At 45.9% G+C, this 22,973-nt stretch overlaps 1 protein-coding gene across 1 annotated transcript; it reads right to left on the reverse strand.

The window, feature by feature from the left end:
- Positions 1–4,029: 4,029 nt before the first annotated feature.
- LOC109257321 (olfactory receptor 10J1-like) lies at positions 4,030–5,771 on the reverse strand. Its single transcript, XM_019433357.2, has one exon. It carries the CDS (start codon positions 5,031–5,033, stop codon positions 4,101–4,103), a length of 933 nt encoding a protein of 310 aa, XP_019288902.2. The 5' UTR covers positions 5,034–5,771; the 3' UTR covers positions 4,030–4,100.
- Between the last annotated feature and the right edge of the window lie 17,202 nt (positions 5,772–22,973).

Raw genomic sequence — 22,973 nt, forward strand, 5'->3', positions numbered from 1 at the left:
ACCTCAGTTGGGCTGTATTCCCCTCAGTACAAGTGAGTTAACCCACAATCAAGGAGAGGAGAGTTATTTTGGGACATAGTTTTAAAACCACCACAGATGCTGGGGAGTAAGGATGTGCCTGGCATAAGGAAGGCCCAGGATAGAGAAAGGAGAGTGGGGTGCTTACTGGGTGGGAACACCATTACCTCTGACCTGAGGGGACAAAAAGGGACGGGCAGCTTTTACTAGAAAAAGAGAAGTTACTGTGGGGTTGGGGCGTTCCGTCTGTGATCCTTCTCAATCCTTCAGTCTGGGTCACAGGGCAGGGAGGAAGGAATACAAAACCTTATAGGGAGCTTTGTGAGGTCACTGAACCCTGATCCTCAGTTTTTCCACCTATGAAATAGGGATTAAAAATTATATGAGTCTAGAAAGAGTCGGTTTGAAGGTTGGGTGAGGCCAGTTAAAAGCAAAATGGACTTTGTGACGGGCAAACGTTACAGAAAGTTAGTTTCCGTTAGCGGCAAAAACAACGCGTTAAATGTTCTGGCACCCTTTGTTTTTTTTTCCTATTCCTATTTCCTATTTCCTATTTCCTATTTCCTATTCCTATTCCTGTCTATTCCTGCCTCATCTTCTCAAGTTCGAGACGCTCACCCTCTCTATCATGTCACTACTGCTGATCAGATATTCAAAACACCACTCTTGGGCGAACCATGCTATTTTGCCCCAGGTTCGTACATTAGCAAGGTCACAAATCACACACAGGGGATAATTAGATCACAGGGACTATGTCATTCCCCTAATTCCTGCTGTACTGAGTGAAGGGCTCGCTCGCTCTCTCCCTTCCTTCCCTCTCCCCACCCCCCCCCCCCACTCCCGACAGGTGCTCTCCTTCTCTCTCTCAATATTAAAGTCTATAATCTCCCCCTAGCTCCCTCTCCCTAAATTCTCTCTTCCTATTCTTTGTCTAGGGTGAGAATTTTAAGAAACCTTTGTATCTAAGGAAACAAGAGTACATGCTGTTTTCCCATTTCCTACTATACAGCAAAACTCACTCACTTCAGGACTTCATAGAGCTTCTAGACTGTGCCTCCCTTGATTAAGTTAGCCGTTATTCTCTAATTTATTCCCAGGCCATAATATTTGCTAAATTTGCTTTCCTAAGCAAGAGAGAAAAACAGTTGATTTTATGATGATTAAGCCCTCTTCTCTCAGGAGGCTTAAGTGGAAATAAGTCTATGGTAAGTAATCCCGGGATCGTGACGTTGCAGCCATGGGGGACACGCGGTGGGAAGCTGGTCCTGGACCCAAGAGCTGCACAAGGGGAGTGCAGAGGAGGGGGTCTCGGGGCGTGCACACTGTTCCTCTCATCAGATGTGCTCTGGCTCAGAGCACGGGTCCAGCACAGCCGAGCCGTGGCTCCGGAAGAGCCATTGCGATGCCCTCACTGCAGACACAAGTGTCCCGTGGGAGACGTCGCAGAGTGTGATCGGTGGTGGGGGATGTGGGGTGCTCTGGGCTGTTATCAGTTACCCTGGATGAGTCAGCCGGGTTTCCTGTTCCACGACTGGTGTTTGCTGGCTGTACACGGATGAGATCTGCCGAGAAGATGGAAACGGGGGTTGATGTAGGACACTTCCTCTTCTAGCAGGACAGCTGTGCCGAAACCTGCGCCTTCACACAACATGTGCTTCTATAGTGACTGAGCTTGAGCTGGTCCCCTCATGCCCGATTCCATGTCTGTGCCAGCGAGGAGTCTGCTCCGGGATGGCTGAACTCTGGATGGGGAGTAGGAGGACGGGTGTGAGAAGGGGGGTTCTGTGTCTTTACAGAGGCAAAGAACATTCTGGAGCAAGAGAAGGATTCCTTTGAGGGATGTTCTGACACAAAACAATCCTTCGTTGGGGAGAGAAGGGATGGATCCTTGGGATCAAGCTTTCTCCCTAAAGGAGTTGGGAGCCTGGTGTTACTGCCCTGACCTGGTAGGCGCTGACTTCTAAAGATAATGGCTATGCTGCGGTGACTAAGCCCAAGGTGTGGGCCTCAGCTTCACTCTGTTCAGACATGATTTGTGTTGGGTGAGAATTAGTCACACATTCTCTTTGAAATTAAATGTGTTGGCTTAATTTTTTTTCCGGCTCTGTTATAATGGTATAAACCACATTTTATTTTTCATTCAATTTTTTTAAAAGTTTATTTATTTGAGAGAGAGAGAGCGAGAGAGCGCAGGGGAGGGGCAGAGAGAGAGGGAAAGAGAGAGAATCCCCAGCATGCTCTGCACTGACAGCAAGGAGCCCAATGCAGGACTCAAGCCCATGAACTGTGAGATCATGACCTGAACTGAAATCAAGAGTTGGATGCTTAACCGACTGAGCCACTCAGGCACCCTTAAACTACATTTTTTTTTAAAAAAGACAAAGGATGGGTATACCTTTCACACACATTCTTTATTGTTGCAAACATTACTTTGGGAAAATCACCCCATAATTTTCTGCAGCATCGAACTATAGGAACTCAGGGGGACCCACTGTTTTCAATATGGGCACCAATCTTATAAAGCCCTGGACAGTTGTGGAACGTCCTGGCAGGGAGAATATGTGCAAAAATTCAGAGATCTATAAAAATGAGTCGACTGTTGGGTACAGCTTTAGGGAATGGGCCTGCTACAGTGAGCAGGACCCCCAAAGAGAGGATCTCCAGTGGCGCTTTCTGAGAAGCAGGCCCATGAGAGTATTTTCCTTGAACCTCATGGCCCAGATGGGATTCCATGGTGTTATCAGGGAAGCCAGATAAGGCCAAAGATAAGGCAGCTGCAGCGAGGAGGCAAAGCTTTCACTCTTTCAGGTAATGCTCTGTAAATATGAGGATCTCCCTTCTTGGCTCCTCTACCATTAGGGTTCCCCGAGCTGCCTGTCGGACATACGCTCTCAATCCATCCTCAGTGGGGACACTTGGACTGCCCTTGAGACCGAATCCTAACCACTAGACCACCAGGGAGCCACCACTTGGACTGCCCTGGAGCGGGAGAAGGCTGGCAGGTGAATTGGCAGATTCCCCAATCTGGTTAATGATGATCATTTAATGTCACCCTTTTACAGACAGGAAGACATCTGGCAAGTTCTGCCCCTTTTCCACGCGAGGCCAAATATCCCTAAAACCTTACACCTTTCTTACAAATCAGTACAATTTCCCCCTTCAGAAGGCCGTAGTGATAGGAACTTGGAGGTGTCCAGACTGCATCTGGACAAGTGATCACACTGAGGAAGTAGGCACCCAACTGTTGACGGACAATGAATTCAGCCATGCAGAAATGAGGAAGGGAAGGCAAGACACATGTTTCGGCTCAGGCTTCACACACGCTAATTACCCAGATCCGAGATAGCCAAAGTGAGTTGGGAAGTGGAGCTGATACATTTAGTTCCCCAAAGAGGTCTTCAGACAGCCCCACACTCGTGAATGCGCCACGTACGTGTCACTTCACAGGCGGTGGAATGCGGTGGCCGGATGGGTCAGCCTCCTTACGCACATGTGGATATACGAGACTCACCAAGGAGACAGCTCTAGTGCAAGCTTCAGTAGAACCGGAAGAAATCTCATGGGTCTCCAAGGCAGGTGAGCATGTTAAGGCAGAGGATATTTCTTCTGGAATGTCACGGTCTGTTACTCTCGTCGCTGTGCAGAGGAAAGGTGATGAGAAGTGGGAACGTAGTTTTGACTGTGTTTCCAGCACATCCTGTGCACCAGCCATGCTGTCTCGATGTTCCAGAGCTCAGGATCTGCCTGGCATTCAGGTGGCTCTCTCAACCCCTCACTCCAAATAGGTATTATACAGCCCAGCTTCCTGCCATCAGCAAACCGGTAATGATGAGCCACCCTCTACGTTGTCGTTCCCGACCAGCTCTCCATCTTCCGAGCAGTGCCTCTGGAGGTAACCTCCGAGATTAGTAGAAGGCATGGGACCATGATGATGAAAATGAACTTCAAGTCAGGGCAACTCTAGACTCCTCACTGAAGCCACCACCACATCCTGCAACTTTTTCTGGGTAGAGAGTAAATCCAATTTTTTTTTTTTGAGATTACGAAATACCCAGAAGACGACAGGCAAACTGCCATAGATCCTAAGCAAGAGGGTTTTTGCGAATAGCACGGTGAAGAACATCCTTGACCTCCTTGTTCCTCAGGGTATACACCACCGGGTTCAGCAGGGGGGTGATGACGGTGTAGGTCACCGAGATCAGCTGGTCCTGATCCCTGGCGTTCTCCGACTTGGGCTTGAGGTAGGCGACGGAGGCACAGCCGTAGTGGACGACGACCACCGTGAGGTGAGAGGCGCAGGTGGCAAAGGCCTTCTTCCGGCCCCGGGCGGAGGGGATCTTGAGGATGGTGGAGACGATGAGGACGTAGGAGATGAAGACCAGGCCCATGGGAACCACAATAACGAGTGAGCTGATGATAAAATTAATTATGTCATGTAGAGTGGTATCAGCACAGGAGAGTTTCATAACTGGGCGGATGTCACAGAAATAATGGGCCACCTCTCTGTCACAAAAGGGCAGTCTGAATACAGAGGAAATCTGAATTATGGCCACAAACAGCCCAATGCTGCAAGCCCCTGATACGAGCAGGGCACACGCCCTCTTGTTCATGATGACCGTGTACCTCAAGGGGTCGCAGATGGCCACGTAGCGGTCGTACCCCATTGCCGTGAGCAGGAAGCAGTTGTTGATGGCCAGGGTGATGAAGAAGAACATCTGGGTGGCACAGCCAGCCAAGGAGATGGGCTGACTCAGGCCTGTGAGGCTGCAAAGCATCCGCGGTACAATGACCAGTGTGTAGACAGTCTCAGAAGTGGAAAGAACACCAAGGAAGAAGTACATGGGGGTGTGCAGGTGACGAGCAAAGCTGATGACTGTCACAATGATGACATTACCAGCCAGAGTTAAAAGGTACAAGGTAAGAAATATCACAAAGAGGATGATCTTGTGTTCACGAAAGCTGGAAAAACCCTGGAGAACAAATTCACCCACCGCGGTGTGGTTCTCTCTCTTCATCGATGAATGCTGTGTCTACGGGGTGGAGACTCAGTCAGTCAGACCGGGCCAGCACCCAGCGCCCGCTCAGGACTAGAAGAAGGGGCAACAAGGACCCGCCCGTCAGATGTGCCAGGTTAATGGGGCCTCCTGCGCCTGTAGGTGAGAGGCGGAAAACACCCAGGGCAAGTTTGGAAGAGGTGTCCTGGTTTGGTGTAAGGAGGGAGCTGGAGCTAAAGGAATAGAAAACTCATCAACTTGAGACAAACTTTCTCGTGAATTACAACCTCAGATTTTTGTTTACCTGAAACAAATCTGTCAACCTCTTCTACCTCGTTGAAGCCACAATTTCGACCATCTTCTTCAAGGTCTTACCTTCTGCGTTGCCAAGCGGGATGTCGCTCTCTGCTCCGAGGGGTCCGAGCGTTTGCTTTGTCCCTGTTGCGCTTGTCTGCATCTTTTCACAAATCATTCAACAGCTTCAGACCTGACTGCCTCCCGACAGGAGTTTTCAACCAGACACATTCCCCTGTTTCTTCAGCACGGACGGAGCCGGGCCCTGCCAATGGGCACCCGCCCACTGTAGGTCAGTCGCTACGTGTTGTTCCCGAACTGGTTCTCGGGTCCCGTGTGTGTTTGCGTGTTTTCCGGCTTGTGCTTGGCTGTGAATTTTCACGGGTAGGCTGACTCACGAGTAGACGCCGAGCCTCTCTTTTCTAATTCCTTCGGAATTATAAACTGGGGACCTTTGAAGAAACCAGTTTGCATTCTCTCCCTATTCCCTATCTGGGGAATTTTAGAGACCAGTATTTTAAAAAAAGAGTAGTAAAATGCTAATAATAATAGAAGACAAGAATGGTCCCTTATGGCACTTTCCAGTTTATAAAGAGGTTTTGTATGTATTATTTAATGGCATATTAATCTCATATATTAGATAACTATTATTCCCATTTTGCAGATGGAGCATCTAAGACACTTAGGGTTCAGTGGTTTGTCCCAAATTAGTACATCATAGACCCAATCTTCCCATTTGAAAGACAACGTGATTTGTCCTATCCCACAACTGCCCAAAGTAGCCTCATGGCTACAAAACAGGTGAGAAAGAAGACCGTTTTTTTTTCCAGATTTCTTATTGGAAAGAGCAAATGCATGTTCCTCACTCTGGGAATGAGTTTGCATGGGGAAGAAAATGGAAAATCTGGAAAACATTGGGAAACTAGAAAAAACTTTAGGATGTTTTCCTTGGTAAGTAAATGGAATATTAGCATATTAGCGACAATGAGTGCCCATTCTCTTTGACTTAATACTTCTACTTCCAATTATTTATTTTAAAGAAATAATCACAGATACGTATCAGGATATATGTATAAGAAGCTTTTAGAAGACTATTTATAATAATATGAAAAACAATACAAATAAATGAAGAATGAATTATAATATATCCATCTGATAGGAATTATGCAACAAATACATGTCTAATAAGTGCACACATAATATACATGTCTATACAATAGAAAGAAAGAAAGAAAGAAAGAAAGAAAGAAAGAAAGAAAGAAAGAAAGAAAGGCAGTCCATAATTTTTCAAAAAGAAAAAGAAAAGAAAAAAGAAGGAATAAAGAAAGGAAACCTATGGAATGGTACACACACCACTAAAAATGGGTTGGAAGTAAATATACCAAAATGCTAAAAATATTTTTTCTGGATAGTAAATGGAGAATCTCAAATTATTTTTCTTTTTATACTCTCCATTATAATCCAGATTTTCTTCTTAACAGTTTCTCTTCTAAACATACCAAAAAATTTGCTAATTGTTCAATTCTTCTTCCAGGGAGACTCTACAATGAGGTTGTGCAGAAGATTGAGGAGAAAAGGTAAAAGTGGGTTAACTGACCCTAGAGAAGAGAAAGCTGACAGTCTCACATGAGACTAAGTTGGTCTCTGAACAGGCACTTCTTAGAAATTTGGGCACCCAACAGCCAGATCCAGAGGAGATTAACTTCATTAAAATCTTTTTTTATCTTTAATTATTTTTTTAAGTATATTTATTTATTTTGAGGGAGAGAGAGAATCCCAAGCAGGCTCCTTGCTGCCAGTGCAGAGCCAGACCCAGGGCTCAAACGCACAAAACCTTGAGATCATGACCTGAGCCGAAACCAAGAGTCACTTAACCGCTTAACCCACTGAGCCACCCAGGTGCCCAACTTCGGTTTTTAAAGAAAGATTGTAGTTGGTAAAAAAAAAAAAAAAAAAAAAAAAAAAAACCTTTTTGGACAGTGCTGGAAGTGAAATGTGGTACATGAGGCACTCATCTCGGGCACGAAATGTAAGGGAGAACCAAAAATACTCAGCAATCAAGATGAAGATAATTTAAAAAAAAATTTAGCATTTATTTATTTTGGAGCAAGACAGAGAGCGAGCGGGGAAGGAGCAGAAAGAGGGAGACACAGAATGTGAAGCAGGCTCCAGGCTCTGAGCTGTCAGCACAGAGCCCGATGCAGGGCTCGAGCTCACAAACGGCGAGATCGTGACCTGAACCAAAGTCAGACACTTAACTGACTGAGCCACCCAGGCGCCCCAAGATGAAGACAATTTTAATGCAATATTGTTTTAAAAAGCTAACTAAGCAAAAATCCACGATGATCAAAATATTGAAATTTTAAATAAAGGCAGGATCTGGGATGCCTGGGTGGCGTAGTCAGTTAAGCGTCCAACCCTTGATCTCGGCTCAGGTCCCAATCTTACAGCTTATGAGTTTGAGCCCTCCATCAGGCTCTGTGCTGATGGCAGGGAACCTGCTTGGGATTCTGCCTCTCCTTTTCTCTGTCCCTCACCCGCTTGTGCTGTCATTCTTAGTCTAAAAATAAATAAACTTAAAAAAAATTTAAAACAGAGGGTAATGTTAAAAAAAAAAGGCAGGATCAATTCTGACTATCACCACCGTGGGATGCAAGCAGCTAAGGGCAGATTTTGGAATTTCCTTACTACAGATTTTTGAAGAACAGGAAAATATAAAGTATTTGCAAAATATAGGGGAAAGTGGAGAGCAAAGTATGTGTTCATTTTCCTTTGAGAGGTAGTGCTAGGCTAGTCTTTAACCACTGCTATTTAACTGAGATTCATGATGTGTTACTGAACAAGGTGAAACCCCAATCTTAGGTAACTGGAAAGTCAATCCTACCTCCGCTAAGGGGGATAAGAAGGTAAGTGAGGTAGAGAAGAGAAAAGACTGAATTGAGCTTGTGCATCCCTGGAATGTCATCTCTTCTCTCATTACCCCCTCAGGAAAACAAGGACTCATCCAGACGGTAAAGACCTGATGAGTGTTAACGAGGTTAGTAAGCTCATGACAGCAGAAACAAAATGGCAGCCTACCTCTGTGGAATCCAGAGAAGAGCAACACTTTACAGCACTTTCTGTTTTCTTGGATTCTGGATCTTTAGCCAAAAACATCCCTCCACACTGAAAAAAGTCAAATATTTCCCTCCAGAGAAATCATATTCTGCTTCCACCTGACAAGCAATCCTGGACAATGGGTTAATCTTATCCATTTCATTCTTCAAGTCTTTCCAGGGGGAAGCAAGCTGGGAAAATGCATGTGCTTGGTGGCGTTAAGTCCTTTAATATAACGGAATCACGGGACCTTAGCACCAGGAGGTAATTTTAAAAGCAAGCATTCCTCACAAATATTTCCCCAAATTCTGCTTCAGTGCTTCCACTGATTGGAAATTCATTATCTTACAAGTTAGCATCCACTCTTTTTTTTTAAGATACTAAATTTACTCAAAAAAATAAAACTAGGTTTTTTTGTATTATAAAAATGCTTCAGGGGAAAAACTGCCATCTGTACAAAGGGTATAAACGAGAAAGTTAGTTTTCCCCTTCTGTGCTTTGCATTTTCTGGTCCAGGGGTATACATGATTCATGTTTGTTTCTTTTTGAATTTTCTATCTAGGGGTGCCTGGGTGGCTCAGTTGATTAAGCAGCCCAGCCGACTCTTGATTTCGGCTCAGGCCATGATCTCACGGTTCCTTGAGTTCGAGCCCCACGTTGGGCTCTGGGCTGACAGCACGGAGCCTGCTTGACAGTCTCTCTCTCCCTCTCTCTCTGACCCTCTCCTGCTTGTGTGTGCTCTCTCTCTCTCAAAAAAAAAATATTTATTTTAAAAAAGATTTTAAAAATAAAATAAATTTTGTCCAGAAATGTTTAAGTACCATTGTGCGTATTTCCATATCATTTCAATTTTACCCAAAGAAATTAAACTGCGCATACCAATTCTTTCACTTAATATTATACCTTGAATATTCTTCATAACAGTGGAGTCGATCTATCCCAATCTTCGTTACCAGCGGTGCACCCTCCCCGAGTATACAGATCCACGTAGATATACTATCATCAATTCTATTTTCGAGTGGCCTTAATTCTTAGATAATATCACTTTCTCTTGACTCAATGTCTGTCTCCCTGCAATGTGCCACCTCCCTACTATACCTCACCTTCTATTTCCTTTTCAGCCCGATAGTGGAAGATTACTGTCATGTCCTCTCTCATGTCCTTGAATCCATCACCACAGCAAGATCAGCATGAAGAAAAGATAATATTTGTGGCATGAGAATCAATACAGTCAAAAAATAATGAAAAACTTGGAAAATGATAAAAAGTTAGAAAACACACATGGCACTCACTCCATTTTCACTGAAGTCCCACCCGCAGCCACTCACTGCTTCTGACCTCGGCGAAAGGAAGAAGGAATCACTTTCCAGACAGTGATTTTTTAAAAGTCATCGAAAGGGCTGAATCTATTCAAAGGAAGCCAGTAGAAACACCTTGTGTTCAAGAGCCATGTACCAGGGAAGCTAAAATGTACAAAGCAAGGACAATTCAGGCTTCTCTGGTATCAGAGAAAACCTCAAATGATTGCCATGTTGCTTGAAGCTGAGGACAGTGATTCCTTTGGCTTGGGAAATGGCCCAGGAAAAAAAATTCAACCTCATAAACTCCAGACTTTAGAGCTTTGGATATTTATCAGCCCCAAGAAAAGCAATTCCCTTGCCCCAAGTCTCCTGGGACCATCCTTTTGAAATTCTCTCTGAGGTACCAAGAGATAGGGATGGGAGAGCCCTAGGGCTTTGTCTCGAGAGCTTCGTTAGGAACCTGGGTAGCAGATGAGGGAGATGTTTTCATCTGTTGACTCATTGTTGGGGATTGTTGGGGTTTCAGGAACTAATAGTGCATTGAGTTCCATTAAGTAACCCATGGGAATACTGGATGAGCTTACAAAGCAAAGACCCTACATTCTAGTTTCTCAGGACTAGAGAACAGACAGCCTCTTGAAGCATATCCAAACACGACTGGGGCAAGCAGAGGGGTATGGCGGCCAGGTCTTGTCTTGTCCGGCTTCAGCCCATAGCCACTTTCCTTAAGGCTCACTGGACATACATCCCAGCCTAATTCCCATCGAGGGAGACCCAGCTCCCACACTCGGAAAGGGCAGAGGCTTCTGTCAGGCCCATTCCTTGTGCTCCCGTTGGTTCATTCTTGGATCTTGCTGGGGAGAGAATGACACAGCAGATCTATGCTCCGGTTCATTTAGTTTCTGGCTCAGCATGACCGTCTCCATCAAGGTTCTCTGGAGGCACGGGAGATGTCTGAGGAGCCATTTCAGCTCTGCGCTGCAGAAAGGGATTGCTGTCTTTCCGTCCTTCAACCCAGACCAAGACCTTCCTTTCCAAAACAATCCTGTTTCCACTCTGATGAAAAAGGTCATGGATGTTCATCATTGAAAGCACGGAAAAGAGGAAAAAAACCGTATAAATCACTTACGATGATCTCCAACTTAGAAATACCAACACTATTAATATTTTGATGACTAACCCTCTAATTGCTTCTCTCTGCGTTCGTATGTGTGTATCTGTTTACACACACACCCTTCTGTTTACAGCAGAAGCAGAACGACTGTTATTTTTGTAGCTCTTTCTCCCTTTCAATTCTATGAGGTCATGCTGTGCAAACTTCCTTCTATCTGGCTCGTTTTTTCTCTCAGTGATGTATTGTGAGCCTTTCCCACGTAAATAAGCATTAGTGTACCCTATCATTTTTTTTAATTTTTAAAAATTTTTTAATTTGTTTTTGATAGACACAGAGCACAAGTGGGGGAGGGCAGAAAGAGAAGGAGATACAGAATCGGAAGCAGTTCCAAGCTCTGAGCTGTCAGCGCAGAGCCCGACGCAGGGCTCGAACCCCCGAACCCACAAAATCATGACCTGAGCCAAAGTCGGATGCTTAACCGACTAAGCCACCCAGGAGCCCCCTTAATTAAAAATTTTTTTAATGTTTATTTACTTTTGAGAGAGAGAAAGAGCGTGAATGGGGAAGGGGCAGAGAGAGAGAGGGAGACACAGAGTCCTAAGCAGGCCTCAGGCTCCGAGCTGTCAGCCCAGAGCCCAACGCGGGGCTTGAACTCACAAACCAAGAGATCATGACCTGAGCCGAAGCCAGACGCTTAAGCAACTGAGCCACCCAGGCGCCCCGATACCCTATCATTTTTAATTAGTTGCCTAATTTTTAATTAGATGGAAAATTTCTTTCCATCGTTAGGCATGCTGTATGTGAAGTGCGGGGTCAAGATGCAGAAGGGCCTGTGCATGGCAATCAATTGCAGAGTCTTCAAAGGCTCTTTTAGTCCAGATCGGGGTCTCTTTTAACAGTGGCACTGCTGTCATCTGGGGCCCGATATTTAGTGCGGTGTGGTGGGGGCGGGGGTGTCCCACATGTTATGAGATGGTTAGCAGCTCTCCTGGCCTCTGCCCACTAGACGCCCGCAGCATCGTCTCCCCTCCCTACAGCATACTGGGGGAGACCACAACACCTCTAAGTATTGCCAAATACCTGCTGAGGGGCAAAACCATCCTTCGTTGAGCATCTGTGGTCTAGAGCATTCTGTCATTCCCCACCCAGTTTTTTCCATTTCATTGACATGTTGAAAAAGCAGGTCAGGGGTGCCTGGGTGGCCCAGTCGTTAAATGTCTGACTCTTGATTTCACTTAAGTCAAGATCTCAAGATTCATGAGTTCAAGCCCCACGTCGGGCTCCCTGCTGACAGTGCAGAGCCTGCTCGGGATTGTCTCTCTTTTTCTCTCAAAATAAATAAACGTTTAAAAAAAAAAGAAACATTTCCTTTCATTTAAAAAAAATAAAAATAAAAATAAAAACCAGGTCACAATCTCACCTTCAGGATATCATTTACACATCATATCATTTGTTTCTCTATGCCCTGTATTGCCTGTAAATTGGAAGTCAGTTCTAAAGGCTGAATGGGGTGAACCTTATTAAACGACACAAACTGTATTAAAATATAGATACCATAAACTGCGTTATACTATATTACACTTTATATATACATTATATGTCTATTAAACTATACACACACACGCACACAGCTTTGCATTACATCAAGTAGAGTTACCAGGTTAACGAATAAAAATAGAGGATACCTAGTTAAATTTGGATTTTAAATAAACAACAAATAGTTTTTTAGGATAAGTATGTCCCAAATATGACATGAGACATATCTACCCTGAAAATGATTCCTTCTTTATCTGATATTCAAATTGAGCGAGGCATCCTACATTTATCTGACTGCCCAGCCACAAGGCACATACTATTTGGTATGCCACCGTAAGCAATGCAAAATTGATCAGCATTTCAGGGAGCAACAGCCCGGTGCTCTATTCAAATCGATCCCATCAATATTTTATCATTTCATCTTTTGATGACTTTTGTCTAAATCAATTTTTTATTAGAAGTTGCCAACAGTGCTTTCCTCGTCACGTCACTTCTCTTACATTTATTCTGTGAAACTGTGTACGGAAGTTTCTTTTCATCCATTAGGGCAGTGAGTGAGGTAGGACTGGGTAGAAATAGAATCCAAACTTGGACCCTCTAATCGGAGTCTAGTGCGTGTTCCGTTATATCCGGGGGGGGGGGGAGGTGGTAGGAGGGGAGGGATTCCCTTTTGACATGTGGGCGATGCAGGACCACACACAGTCCTAGCGCGGCCAGCCCGTGTCACCCCAGCTGAGGCGTGAGATGGGGTATAGCGCGAAGGTAGGAGCGGTGTCTGCGAACGGAAGCAGACCCACAAACGATTCTCTGAGCAGAAGAAACAAAAGCTCTAGAAACAAGGGGTCGGTGATGGATCCAAGGGAGAAAAGGATGGTGTACACCTTCTCATTCACCCCAAGGTCTGAGTAGCACACTTCAGAATAATCCACGCACACGGCCATGGACGTGTCATAGAAGATCAAACTCCTCGTGGTTTCTGGAAGAGCTGGAGTTTCTGCCACAAAGACACCCTGAAAGGCAGGTCAGAGGAGACTCTTCTTCAGCGAGGTGATGCGTGCCCGGGGTGAAGGGCACCTACAGGTCAGAGCCAGGCAGCACGACGAACGTCACCTTCCTTTTCGTTTATTGGCTTTTTTTTTTTCAAAAAAATTTTTTAACGTTTATTTATTATTGAGAGACAGAGAGACACAGAGCATGAGCAGGGGAGGCGCAGAGAGAGAGGGAGACGCAGAATCCGAAGCAGGTTCCAGGCTCCTAGCTGTCAGCACAGAGCCCGACGAGGGGCTCGAGCTCACAAACCGTGAGATCGTGACCTGAGCCGAAGTCGGTCGCCTAACCGACTGAGCCACCCAGGTGCCCCTCGCTTACTGACTTTCTTATCCTGTCTTTCCAGTTAGTTAAATGTGTAGTGAAGTACCCTGTGGTTTTAATAACAGAAGGGGAATCAGAGGCTGTATCTTGCCCGCACTCCATCTATCTCAGCAGACCTGGCAAGCCATCAGTCATCAAAGAAAACACTTGACGGTATTACCATAGGAACGAATCAAAGAGGAAACTCTTGCGTGCTGGTTTTCCTTCTCAGAGGCCAAGATGAGATTCACAGTTCCCACCAGGGATGGAGACACAGGGGTTGAGCATGCGACCAATGCTCTTCGAGAGATTTTTTTTTTAATTTTTTTAGAAAATTGTCTCTAAGGAAGAGAAGGATAATTTCTTAGATTGCGATATCATGATCGAAGTAATCAATGAGCTAATTGCTCCTTTACGCCTCTAATAAATATTTACAGAAAACCTACACGTGCCCTGAGCTGTGCTGAACACCACGTAAAGAGAACGAATCAAACCCACGTGGTACGTGATGAGGAACCAGACACAAAAGATGTGCTGTTCATCTATTGTGACGCGTTCTTTGATAGGGTAGGAACAGAGTCATATGGGAACGACAAGAAATCTTCTGGCATGCATTTTAATATACTAGTTACTTCTATCCACCAGGAAGCAAAAGCCACACAGGTATGACTGGTCTGGTATATGTACCGCAAAGAATGGACGAATTCGCATTCGGGGTCATCTAGTGAGTTTGAGTGACGTCCCAGAGACTGGTCAGCTTTGTAGAGTTTGCCACTGAGATCTGAAGTTTGCGCGGCTGAGACACAAACCCCGGATGATGGGGGCGACACCAAGGTTTTCGAATGAGCGAATTCGCGGGGCTATTCTCGGTTCCCCTCCCTGAGCATTTGGATGCATTCAGGGCTGTGAATCACTGCCAGTCCTGGAACTCTCCTCAGCCCTGATGCAGTGACACTTCTACGTGCTGGGGTTTCTCCTAAAGAGAAGCTCGCCAGCCACGGTCGCGTAGGGAAAGGTACACATCTGCCAGTCTGTTTGGCAGGGCTGCGGGTGAGTGTCATTTAATGTGGCGATTCACCGAACTGCAGATTGAGAGCCAACTGCCCCGCTATCATTTCGGTCTGTGATTAACCTAGATACACAAATTAGCCGCCCGTGCTCGCTTTATCACATCCCTCTGACTCCGTCTTGCTATTACCTGGGATGCTTTAGCTCATTCATTTGCTCATTTCTTCAGTATATTTCTCCCCACACTGGACGAGGACAGTCCTTAGGAGCACTGGGTCTCTCATACTTTCCTCAGTCTGAACCTTCCATCAGAACAAACAAACAAACGAAGCCTCATAATTCTGTCCTGTGTTTGCCTCCGATTAATGTCTTAGATAGCCACACAAACTCACACAAACCACGTTCTGTGGCTCAGGTTTCTCGCTCCCTAACACGAGCACTTTAAATTGATTATCTCTAAGGTGCTTTCCTATTTTAAAGTCGTATGATATTTCCCCCTACCCTGGGACCTAGGATAAAACCGATCAGGAGCCCGAAGGTACCATCTGTCCCCCGAGTCACTTCTTCTACCAGACACCCCACGGTTACCATCAATCCTACCTTCCTTCTTGTACTGTGTTTTCAACCGCATCCTTCCAGTCACTTCCACTTTCAAATCTATCACCGCCTCCTGCTTTTTCCTTTCACCTCTGCCAGTGTGAGACAAGATCACAGAAGGTGAGGTTACGACACGTCCTGAGCTACCACCTGGCGGACCGGAGAGGAGAACCGAGGACTCGTCGGCCAGGCAGCGGCAGCCACTGCCTTTTGCCAAACACCACAGGGCCACACCGTCCATGTAACTGAGCTGCCCGAACTCCTCCGGTCCCGACTGCCAGCAAATGCTTGGATGTTAGACCTGCAGAGGACCTTGCGGCTCATGGGGTCCAACCTTTCCACTTCCCGGACACAACTGTTTTGAAAGGAGTCTCAACTTGTGAGACATAAACATGAAATTGTTAACTTTTTTTTTTTTTCCCAATAACCACTCCTGTGGCTCGATTCCTGCTGGACAGCATGCTCCCTTAATGACATCTTACACCAATTTCATAAACTTTTCATCACCTTGCGTTACTAACGCAGACTCATTGGAGTTACTACACACAATCCTGTGTTTTCAAATTTTAATTTTACCTTCTAACTGAAATTCCCTCCAGTTTCCATCATCCCTCCTCCTCTACCTAACCGTGCCCCACCCCCCACGCCTACCCTGCTGCCCGAGCACGGAACAGGGTTTGTGGCTTCAGTGGCTTGAGGTGTGTTGGGAGGTGAAGGATGGTGACCTCGCCACCCATGCCCCTTTCTCTTTCTAGCACCAGCCCCTCGTTGTTGGGGGAAGCGGGGAGAGGGCGGAATGAGACAACGGTCACCCACAGTGTAGGCGCGGTCGCTCCTGCCTTTGTCGTAACTTTTTTTTTACGCAGCTGTTCCTGCACACGACTACCACCTCGTAAGTGGAGGGACGCTGGTGGTGAGGTCCTCTTTTTTGTTAGTTGTCACTATTTTGTCAACATCGATTGGTTCTTTCTTCTCTGTTGGTTAGCCAAATGCAGGTGCTCTCAGAGAAGGGCCTTCGTAGGGTTTTCAGAGGAGTCTCTGTCCCATCCGCCTGCCCATCTAAGGCTCCACCTCCTTTGGCTGTCATTGGAAGCAACTCACTCCACAGCGTCATGCCATTGGAGTCCCCATCACCCACCCAAACAATGGTCCCGTGGGGCAAGATGGTTCAAGCCTCTATCACCTTCTGTTTGCCTGTCCGACCCATGGGACAGAGGCTTGGTCTTGCCACGTGAAATGGCGACCACACTAACGCCCGGCACCTGCTCTGCCAGCTCCAATCACTTTTTCCCAGACTTTTCCTGCAGCCCCACGAGCTTTAGGTGCTCTTCCAGAATAGTGCTTCATCAGCTGTAAGGCAAAACGTGGCCATGAGTTCTCAACTTGTTGGAGACGGACTGAACGATTCAACGATCCCAAATGTTGTGGGGAAAATACCGGGACACCACACTGAATGCCTTCTTTCCCCCTACTTAAGAACCCAGCCGTTCAGGCCTCTGAGTTTCAAATCCTGGCTCTGCCGTTCGCTGCGTGTATGACCCCTCTACTTCGTGAAAAATAAGGATGTTACCAGTACCACTCCACGGGGTTCTTGTGGGTGTCAAATGGGAGAAACCACTGCCATGGAGCCAGTGCTCCGTAAGTGTCAACAATTATTACTGTTGCTGTTCCCTGTTTATTATTTTTACTGCAACACATTCCAGTCTCTCCTTTATTATTTCTGCCTGCGGAAATCAGGAGTTTGACAAAGTCCAACATGGTGAGGGGACACTCCTTCTCTTGCACTTTTGAGCCCTACACAGTGCTTGGTGTTGCTATGCACACAGCAGCTGCTTAACGCGAAATGCCCTACAGTTTCGGTGCTGATGCAGCACATGTTTCTGGAATGCAAACGTTCCATATACTATTGGTAACCCCAGGAATCATGTCAATATGATGTGGAAGCTCGTTCTCAGGAGAATGTTCCCAGCGTGTTCACGTTTACTACCAAGGAAGAGCGGCCGGACAGAGATCTTACTAGCTCAGTGGAGCACAGCTGGGGCTGGAGGACCCTGGACGAAGACCATTTGCTTGAAGGGGGCTTAGTTTTACCGTGCGTCTGTCTTGAGCGTTTTATCGGACGGTCCGCTCCTATCGATGGCTTTTGTGTGTTTTCTCCTCGTCACCGCCTTCCATCAACCTTCCTTTACCTTTGAAGAAGATGAAGCTCTACACCTACTGTGGATTGGACTCCTTTATTAGAGATTTAACATTTGCTTAAGACGGTTTAATTTATTTCACAGACATGCTAATGTTTATGTCAATGCTCTGGTTATAGGTTTTGCGTGACCTGCCACGATATTTTTTTTTCCCAAAAGACTTGTTATTTTTAGTGTGTGTTTTTGCAGAATGCAAGGACTGGTTAAAATAAATGCATATGACGTGATAACAGAAGCACCTGTGTTATGTTCAAGAGCCAAGAACTCTTAAGTGAATTGAATGAATGGGAACCATTTCTCCCCTTTTTGCTGATTCAAGGACTTCACCCTTTCCACTACCTGACTCTGCCTTCCCTCATTGTCTGTCTCCACTTACTGGATTATTCCTATCTGCTAACAGTAGGATCTAGCATCTCCCATAAAATGCAAACCCTCTCTCGACCCTGTGTCTTCCTGCATCATTGGCACACGGCAAAACTCAGACAGGCATGCCGCTCCCAAGTCCCTTTCCAGCCCACTTCAAGCTGCCTTCCACACACACCAGTCCCCCTGAAACAGCCACTGTTAAGGCTCCAGAACTTTCCATATTGTCAAATCCAAAGAATAATTCTATTGTCTTGCTTCCCCTCTCAATAAAATTCAATATAATCAACTCCTCACCTTTAGTGACATGGTTCTCTGTGCTTCCTTACTGGCCATTTCTTACTGGTCTCTTTCTGGATCTTCCCCTTCTCTCCATCCTCTAAATATCAGATTTTCTCATGGCTCTGTCCTGGGACGTTCTCTTTTCCCAGCGGCTCCTTCTCCCTCTTTGGCTGATTTCATCTTGCTCCAGTGGCTTTAAACATATGCCAGCGATTTTCAACTTTGTGTCTCTAGTCCAGACATTTCTTCTGGTCTCCCAGCTCTTAGAACTGCCTGTTGAGCGTAAACACGTAGCTGTCACAGACACGCTTCAAACTAAAGCATCTCCAAACCAGAACACTTGACTTTCCTCCCTACATCTGGCACTTCGTCAGTCTTCACCATGTAATGAGTGGTATCACTGTCTACCCAGTGATTAAAAACAGAAACTTGGGAATGCTATTTTATGCTTCCCTCATGCTCCAATCTGTCAGCAAGTCCTGTTAATACCACTTCCAACATATGCCTGAACTCCGTCAACTCGTCTTCACCCGCACTGCTCCCTCTGCAGGCTGATCTGTCATCGTGTCCTACTGCGTCCTGACCATCTCCCAGCTGCCACTGGACAAATCTGCATCATGCACAGCTGCGGTGTGTATGTGCATGTGTGTGTGCATAGATGTGTGCATTCTCGTATTCGACGAAAAGCCATCAAACCGTTTATTTTTTTAAGATTTTTTTTTACTTTATTTATTTTTGAGATGGAGAAAGAGCACTAGCAAGGGAGGGGCAGAGAGAGAGAGAAGGAGAGAGAGACACAGAATCCGAAGCAGACTCCAGGTTCCGAACTGTCAGCACAGAGCCCGACGTGGGGCTCGAACTCATGAGCCGTGAGATCATGACCTGGGCTGAAGTCGGACGCTTAACCGACTGAGCCACCCGGGAGCCCTGCCATTACACCGTTTAAAGGTGGGGCGCCTGGGTGGCTCAGTCAGTTGAGGTTCCGACTTCGGCTCAGGTCATGATCTTGCCGTTTGTGAATTCGAGCCCCATGTCGGGCTCTGTGCTGACAGCTCGGAGCCTGGAGCCTGCTTCGGATTCTGTGTCCCTCTCCCTCTGCCCCGCCCCTGCTCATTCTCTGTCTCTCTCAAAAATAAATAAACGTTAAAAAAATTAGTTTTAGGGGCGCCTGGGTGGCTCAGTCGGTTGAGCTTCTGACTTCGGCTCAGGTCATGATCTTGCCATTTGTGAGTTCGAGCCCCATGTTGGGCTCTGTGCTGACAGCTCGGAGCCTGGAGCCTGCTTTGGAATCTGTGTCCCCCTCACTCTCTGCCCCTCCCCCATTCATGCTCTGTTTCTCTGTCAAATAAACATTAAAATTTTTTTTTTAATTAGTTTTTAAAAACTGTTTAAAGGTGAACACACACACAAATGCCTCTGTGTGTGTGTGTGTGTGTGTGTGTGTGTGTGTTCCCTTGTTCAAATAGTTTGATTGATGGCTTTTCATTGCCCTGCAAATAAAATCCTGATACTTGCCGCACTCAGCCGCTATATATACGTCTAATCATATTTTGAGCTACTGTATCGTGCTTCAGTCTCACTCGTCTTCTCTGAATTCTTGGAATTCTCTAAATTCCTTCTTGTTTGGGGGACATTGAACCTGCCATAGCTTTTTGCTTGGTCCATTCCATCTCATGCTCTAAAAACCACTTTTCTTGAAAGGCCTTTTCTTGACCGTCCTATCTAAATGACCCCTGTAATTCTGTCCAGCAATGTTATTTGTTTCTTCCAAACGTTAATTACAAGCTGTTCCCATTTTATTTGTTTACTTGTGCCATGTCTGTCTTTTCCAACAGAATCGTCACTCTGTGAGGGAAGAAATCTGCTCTATGTAGGTAGTTCTCATTTGCATTACCAGCACATTACAGAAGGCTTAGCACATACATGTTTGTTGAATAAAGAAAGGAAAATAATAGGCTGAACAATGTTTTTGTGCTAAAACGAAATTTTGTGTGTGGGGTTTCATGGTAGAATGATCAAGTATTCGGTCTATATCTATATTTAAGTCATTCCTATGACCTCATTAATGGTCATAATAATTCAGCTTCAGGGACTGCCTGTTTGGAAAAGCATGTCGTGCAAAACAACATTAATCGACTTCAAGATTTTTTTGTTCACTCCGAGAAATTAGAGCATATAACTTACCAAAACCCTACCAGCAGTCTATGTTTAATGCTGACTGCTAGGAGCCCGTGATAATCCTGCATAGTTCTCTTTTTCTCTTAGAGGTGAACATTTTCTTAATATAATTTACCGTCACATTGGTTTTCATACAACACCCAGTGCTCATCCCAACAAGTGCCCTCCTCAATGCCCATCACCCATTTCCCTCTCCCCCACCCCCCGCCAACCCTCAGTTTGTTCTCTGTATTTAAGAGTCTCTTACGGGTTGCCTCCCTCCCTCTCTGTTTGTAACTATTTTTTCCCCTTCCCCTCCCCCATGGTCTTTCGTGAAGTTTCTCAAGATCCCCATATGGGTGAAAACATATGGTAAAAGACGAACATTTTGACAATATTGAAATATATTAGAAATCGGTATAAATCTAATTTTGGAATTGGGAATATACAAAAATTATTTATTTATATTTTCGAATCAACCGTTGCCCCATGGGTTGTGTGCAGACAGGATCTTCACACATCTCTCTGCAACACGACTGTCGTAGGAGCTGTGATAGAGAGGGTTGTGTTAGAGACAGACTCACAGATGCAGGAAAGAAACAGGTGGTCACCAGAGCGGTTGACACAGCTGACGGGGATTAAGAAGTGTCAACTACCAGTTGTAAAATAAGTAAGTCATGGGGACGTAACGTACAGCACAGAGCAGTGTCCATAAAACTGCAACAGCTTTACAAGGTGACAGATAACTAGACTTACTGTAGGGATCGTTTGGTGATGTTTAAAAATGTCAAATCACTCTGTCGATTACAGTTCAATTTAACCAAACCCAACGAAACAGAAGGTGGTTGTGTCTTCGGCAGCCCGTTCTCTGGGGGTCCGTGTGCTGGGGGAAACTTCCTTCCACTTTTCCCTTTTTTAACCCACTTTCAGGGGTACAAAAGGACTTGACAGTCACGGATGCAGCTGTGAATTGTAAACAAAGACGCACACGAAGGCGCTGAAATCAAGTGGCGATTTTACTTGTGAAATGGTCACCTGAATGAGCCGTAACTTATTTTACGTGTTCAGAGCATCACCAATGAAAACTGTACGTATTTTCTCATTTAAAGAATTTGCAAATCCTTGAGAAATCCTATGAGAAACGTTGGCCTATAGGAACGGCTACCAAAATGTCCTGAGTTTTCTGACGCTGCATCTGTTTCCAATATTCAGTCCGCTGCTCGCATCCCGTGTCAGACCGTACGTTCCAGTTTTGGGTCAGACACTAGATACTCACAGGTTTTCTTGAAGGAAAGGAAGATTTCCCTGGAACCTGCCTGGTACCAGGCACCTCGTTCACCTTCACCTGGTCCCCTTCTCTTCTTCAAAACCCGGACCAGTGCTTTTCAATCCCATCAGAACCCATTTTGTGCCACATATTTGGTAACACCTTCTCGGCTATCCTGATGAGAATGCATGGACCATGGACTCACCTATGGATGCAGTCGGGCGTGGAGGGGGCACTGATGAAAGCTAGCCGTCATGCCCCTCACTGGCGTGGGCCCCTCCAAGGTCCTGGAAGAAGCCATACGCTTCTGTAACATTTCCAGAAGGAAGATGACTTGGCCCCATTTGGACAAGACCACCGTCTCTCCCCGCTTCCTCTCCTATTGGCAACATGACGGTAGCTGCAGGAAGGTTCTGGCATCCAGCTAAGGAGGACGAGGGTTGAGGGGGTTCTGGTTCAGCGTAATAGATGCACGTGGTTTGCAGTTCCCGCCAGGTGGGGTAAGACGAGGCGAGGCACTTTGAGCCATCGTGGGAGGGGTGGCTTCCACCAAAGAGCTAACCGTCTTGGCTTCGGGACGCAAAGGTGGAGGCAGAGGTCAGGCTGCAGCGTGACCCCATCCTCCGGCGCTCGGCGCTGGAAATTTGTGGGCAGCCAAGGAACACCCCTGTTGAAACATCTGGAGTCAGAAGCTAATCTTGCCAGAACGTTTTCCCAAGCGTCAGCTGTGTGTAAAATTGTACGCAGAGGATTTGGTACCTTTCCGGGTCTAGTGAAAACGGAGGTTCTCTCCAAGAACATTTTCGGTAAAGTGAAGTACAAAATTATAAACACGCCATGACGCTTCGTCTTTTTTGGCATGGAAACCAAACCAAACCAAAACAAAACGAAACAAAACAAAACTTATCAGGACTCCTCTGTTTGTCAGGCACAAACCTGTAGCAATACAAACAGCGTGGACACCTCCTAGAAACTGCACTTGCTATGCGCCCCAAGTACCGATAACAGAAAAAACTGCTGGGGGCGCCTGGGTGGCTGAGTCGGTTAAGCGTCCGACTTTGGCTCAGGTCATGATCTCATGGTCTGTGAGTTCGAGCCCGGCGTCGGGCTCTGTGCTGACAGCTTGGAGCCCGGAGCCTGTTTCGGATTCTGTGTCTCCCTCTCTCTCTCTGCTCCTCCCCCGCTCACACTCTGGTTCTGTCTCTCCCTCAAAAATAAATAAACATTAAAAAAAATTTTTTTAAAGAAAAAACTGCTCATCAGCAATGCTAGGGGAAAGAATGGATTGTATTTCTAATTTCTCTATTAAAAATGATAATACAATATCACTGGTGAACAGGAGATCAAAGAGTCTGTAGTAAAGGTACAGAGGAAAAGAAGAGTGTTAGAGTGGAATAT

The sequence above is a fragment of the Panthera pardus genome, unplaced genomic scaffold (genome assembly GCF_024362965.1).
Source record: "Panthera pardus isolate Hobbes unplaced genomic scaffold, ASM2436296v1 HiC_scaffold_21, whole genome shotgun sequence".
Taxonomy (NCBI): Eukaryota; Metazoa; Chordata; class Mammalia; order Carnivora; family Felidae; genus Panthera; species Panthera pardus.

Bases quoted from the DNA above. Each gene is read 5' to 3' on its own strand.
- LOC109257321 (XM_019433357.2), bottom strand. From the start codon at position 5,033: ATGAAGAGAGAGAACCACACCGCGGTGGGTGAATTTGTTCTCCAGGGT.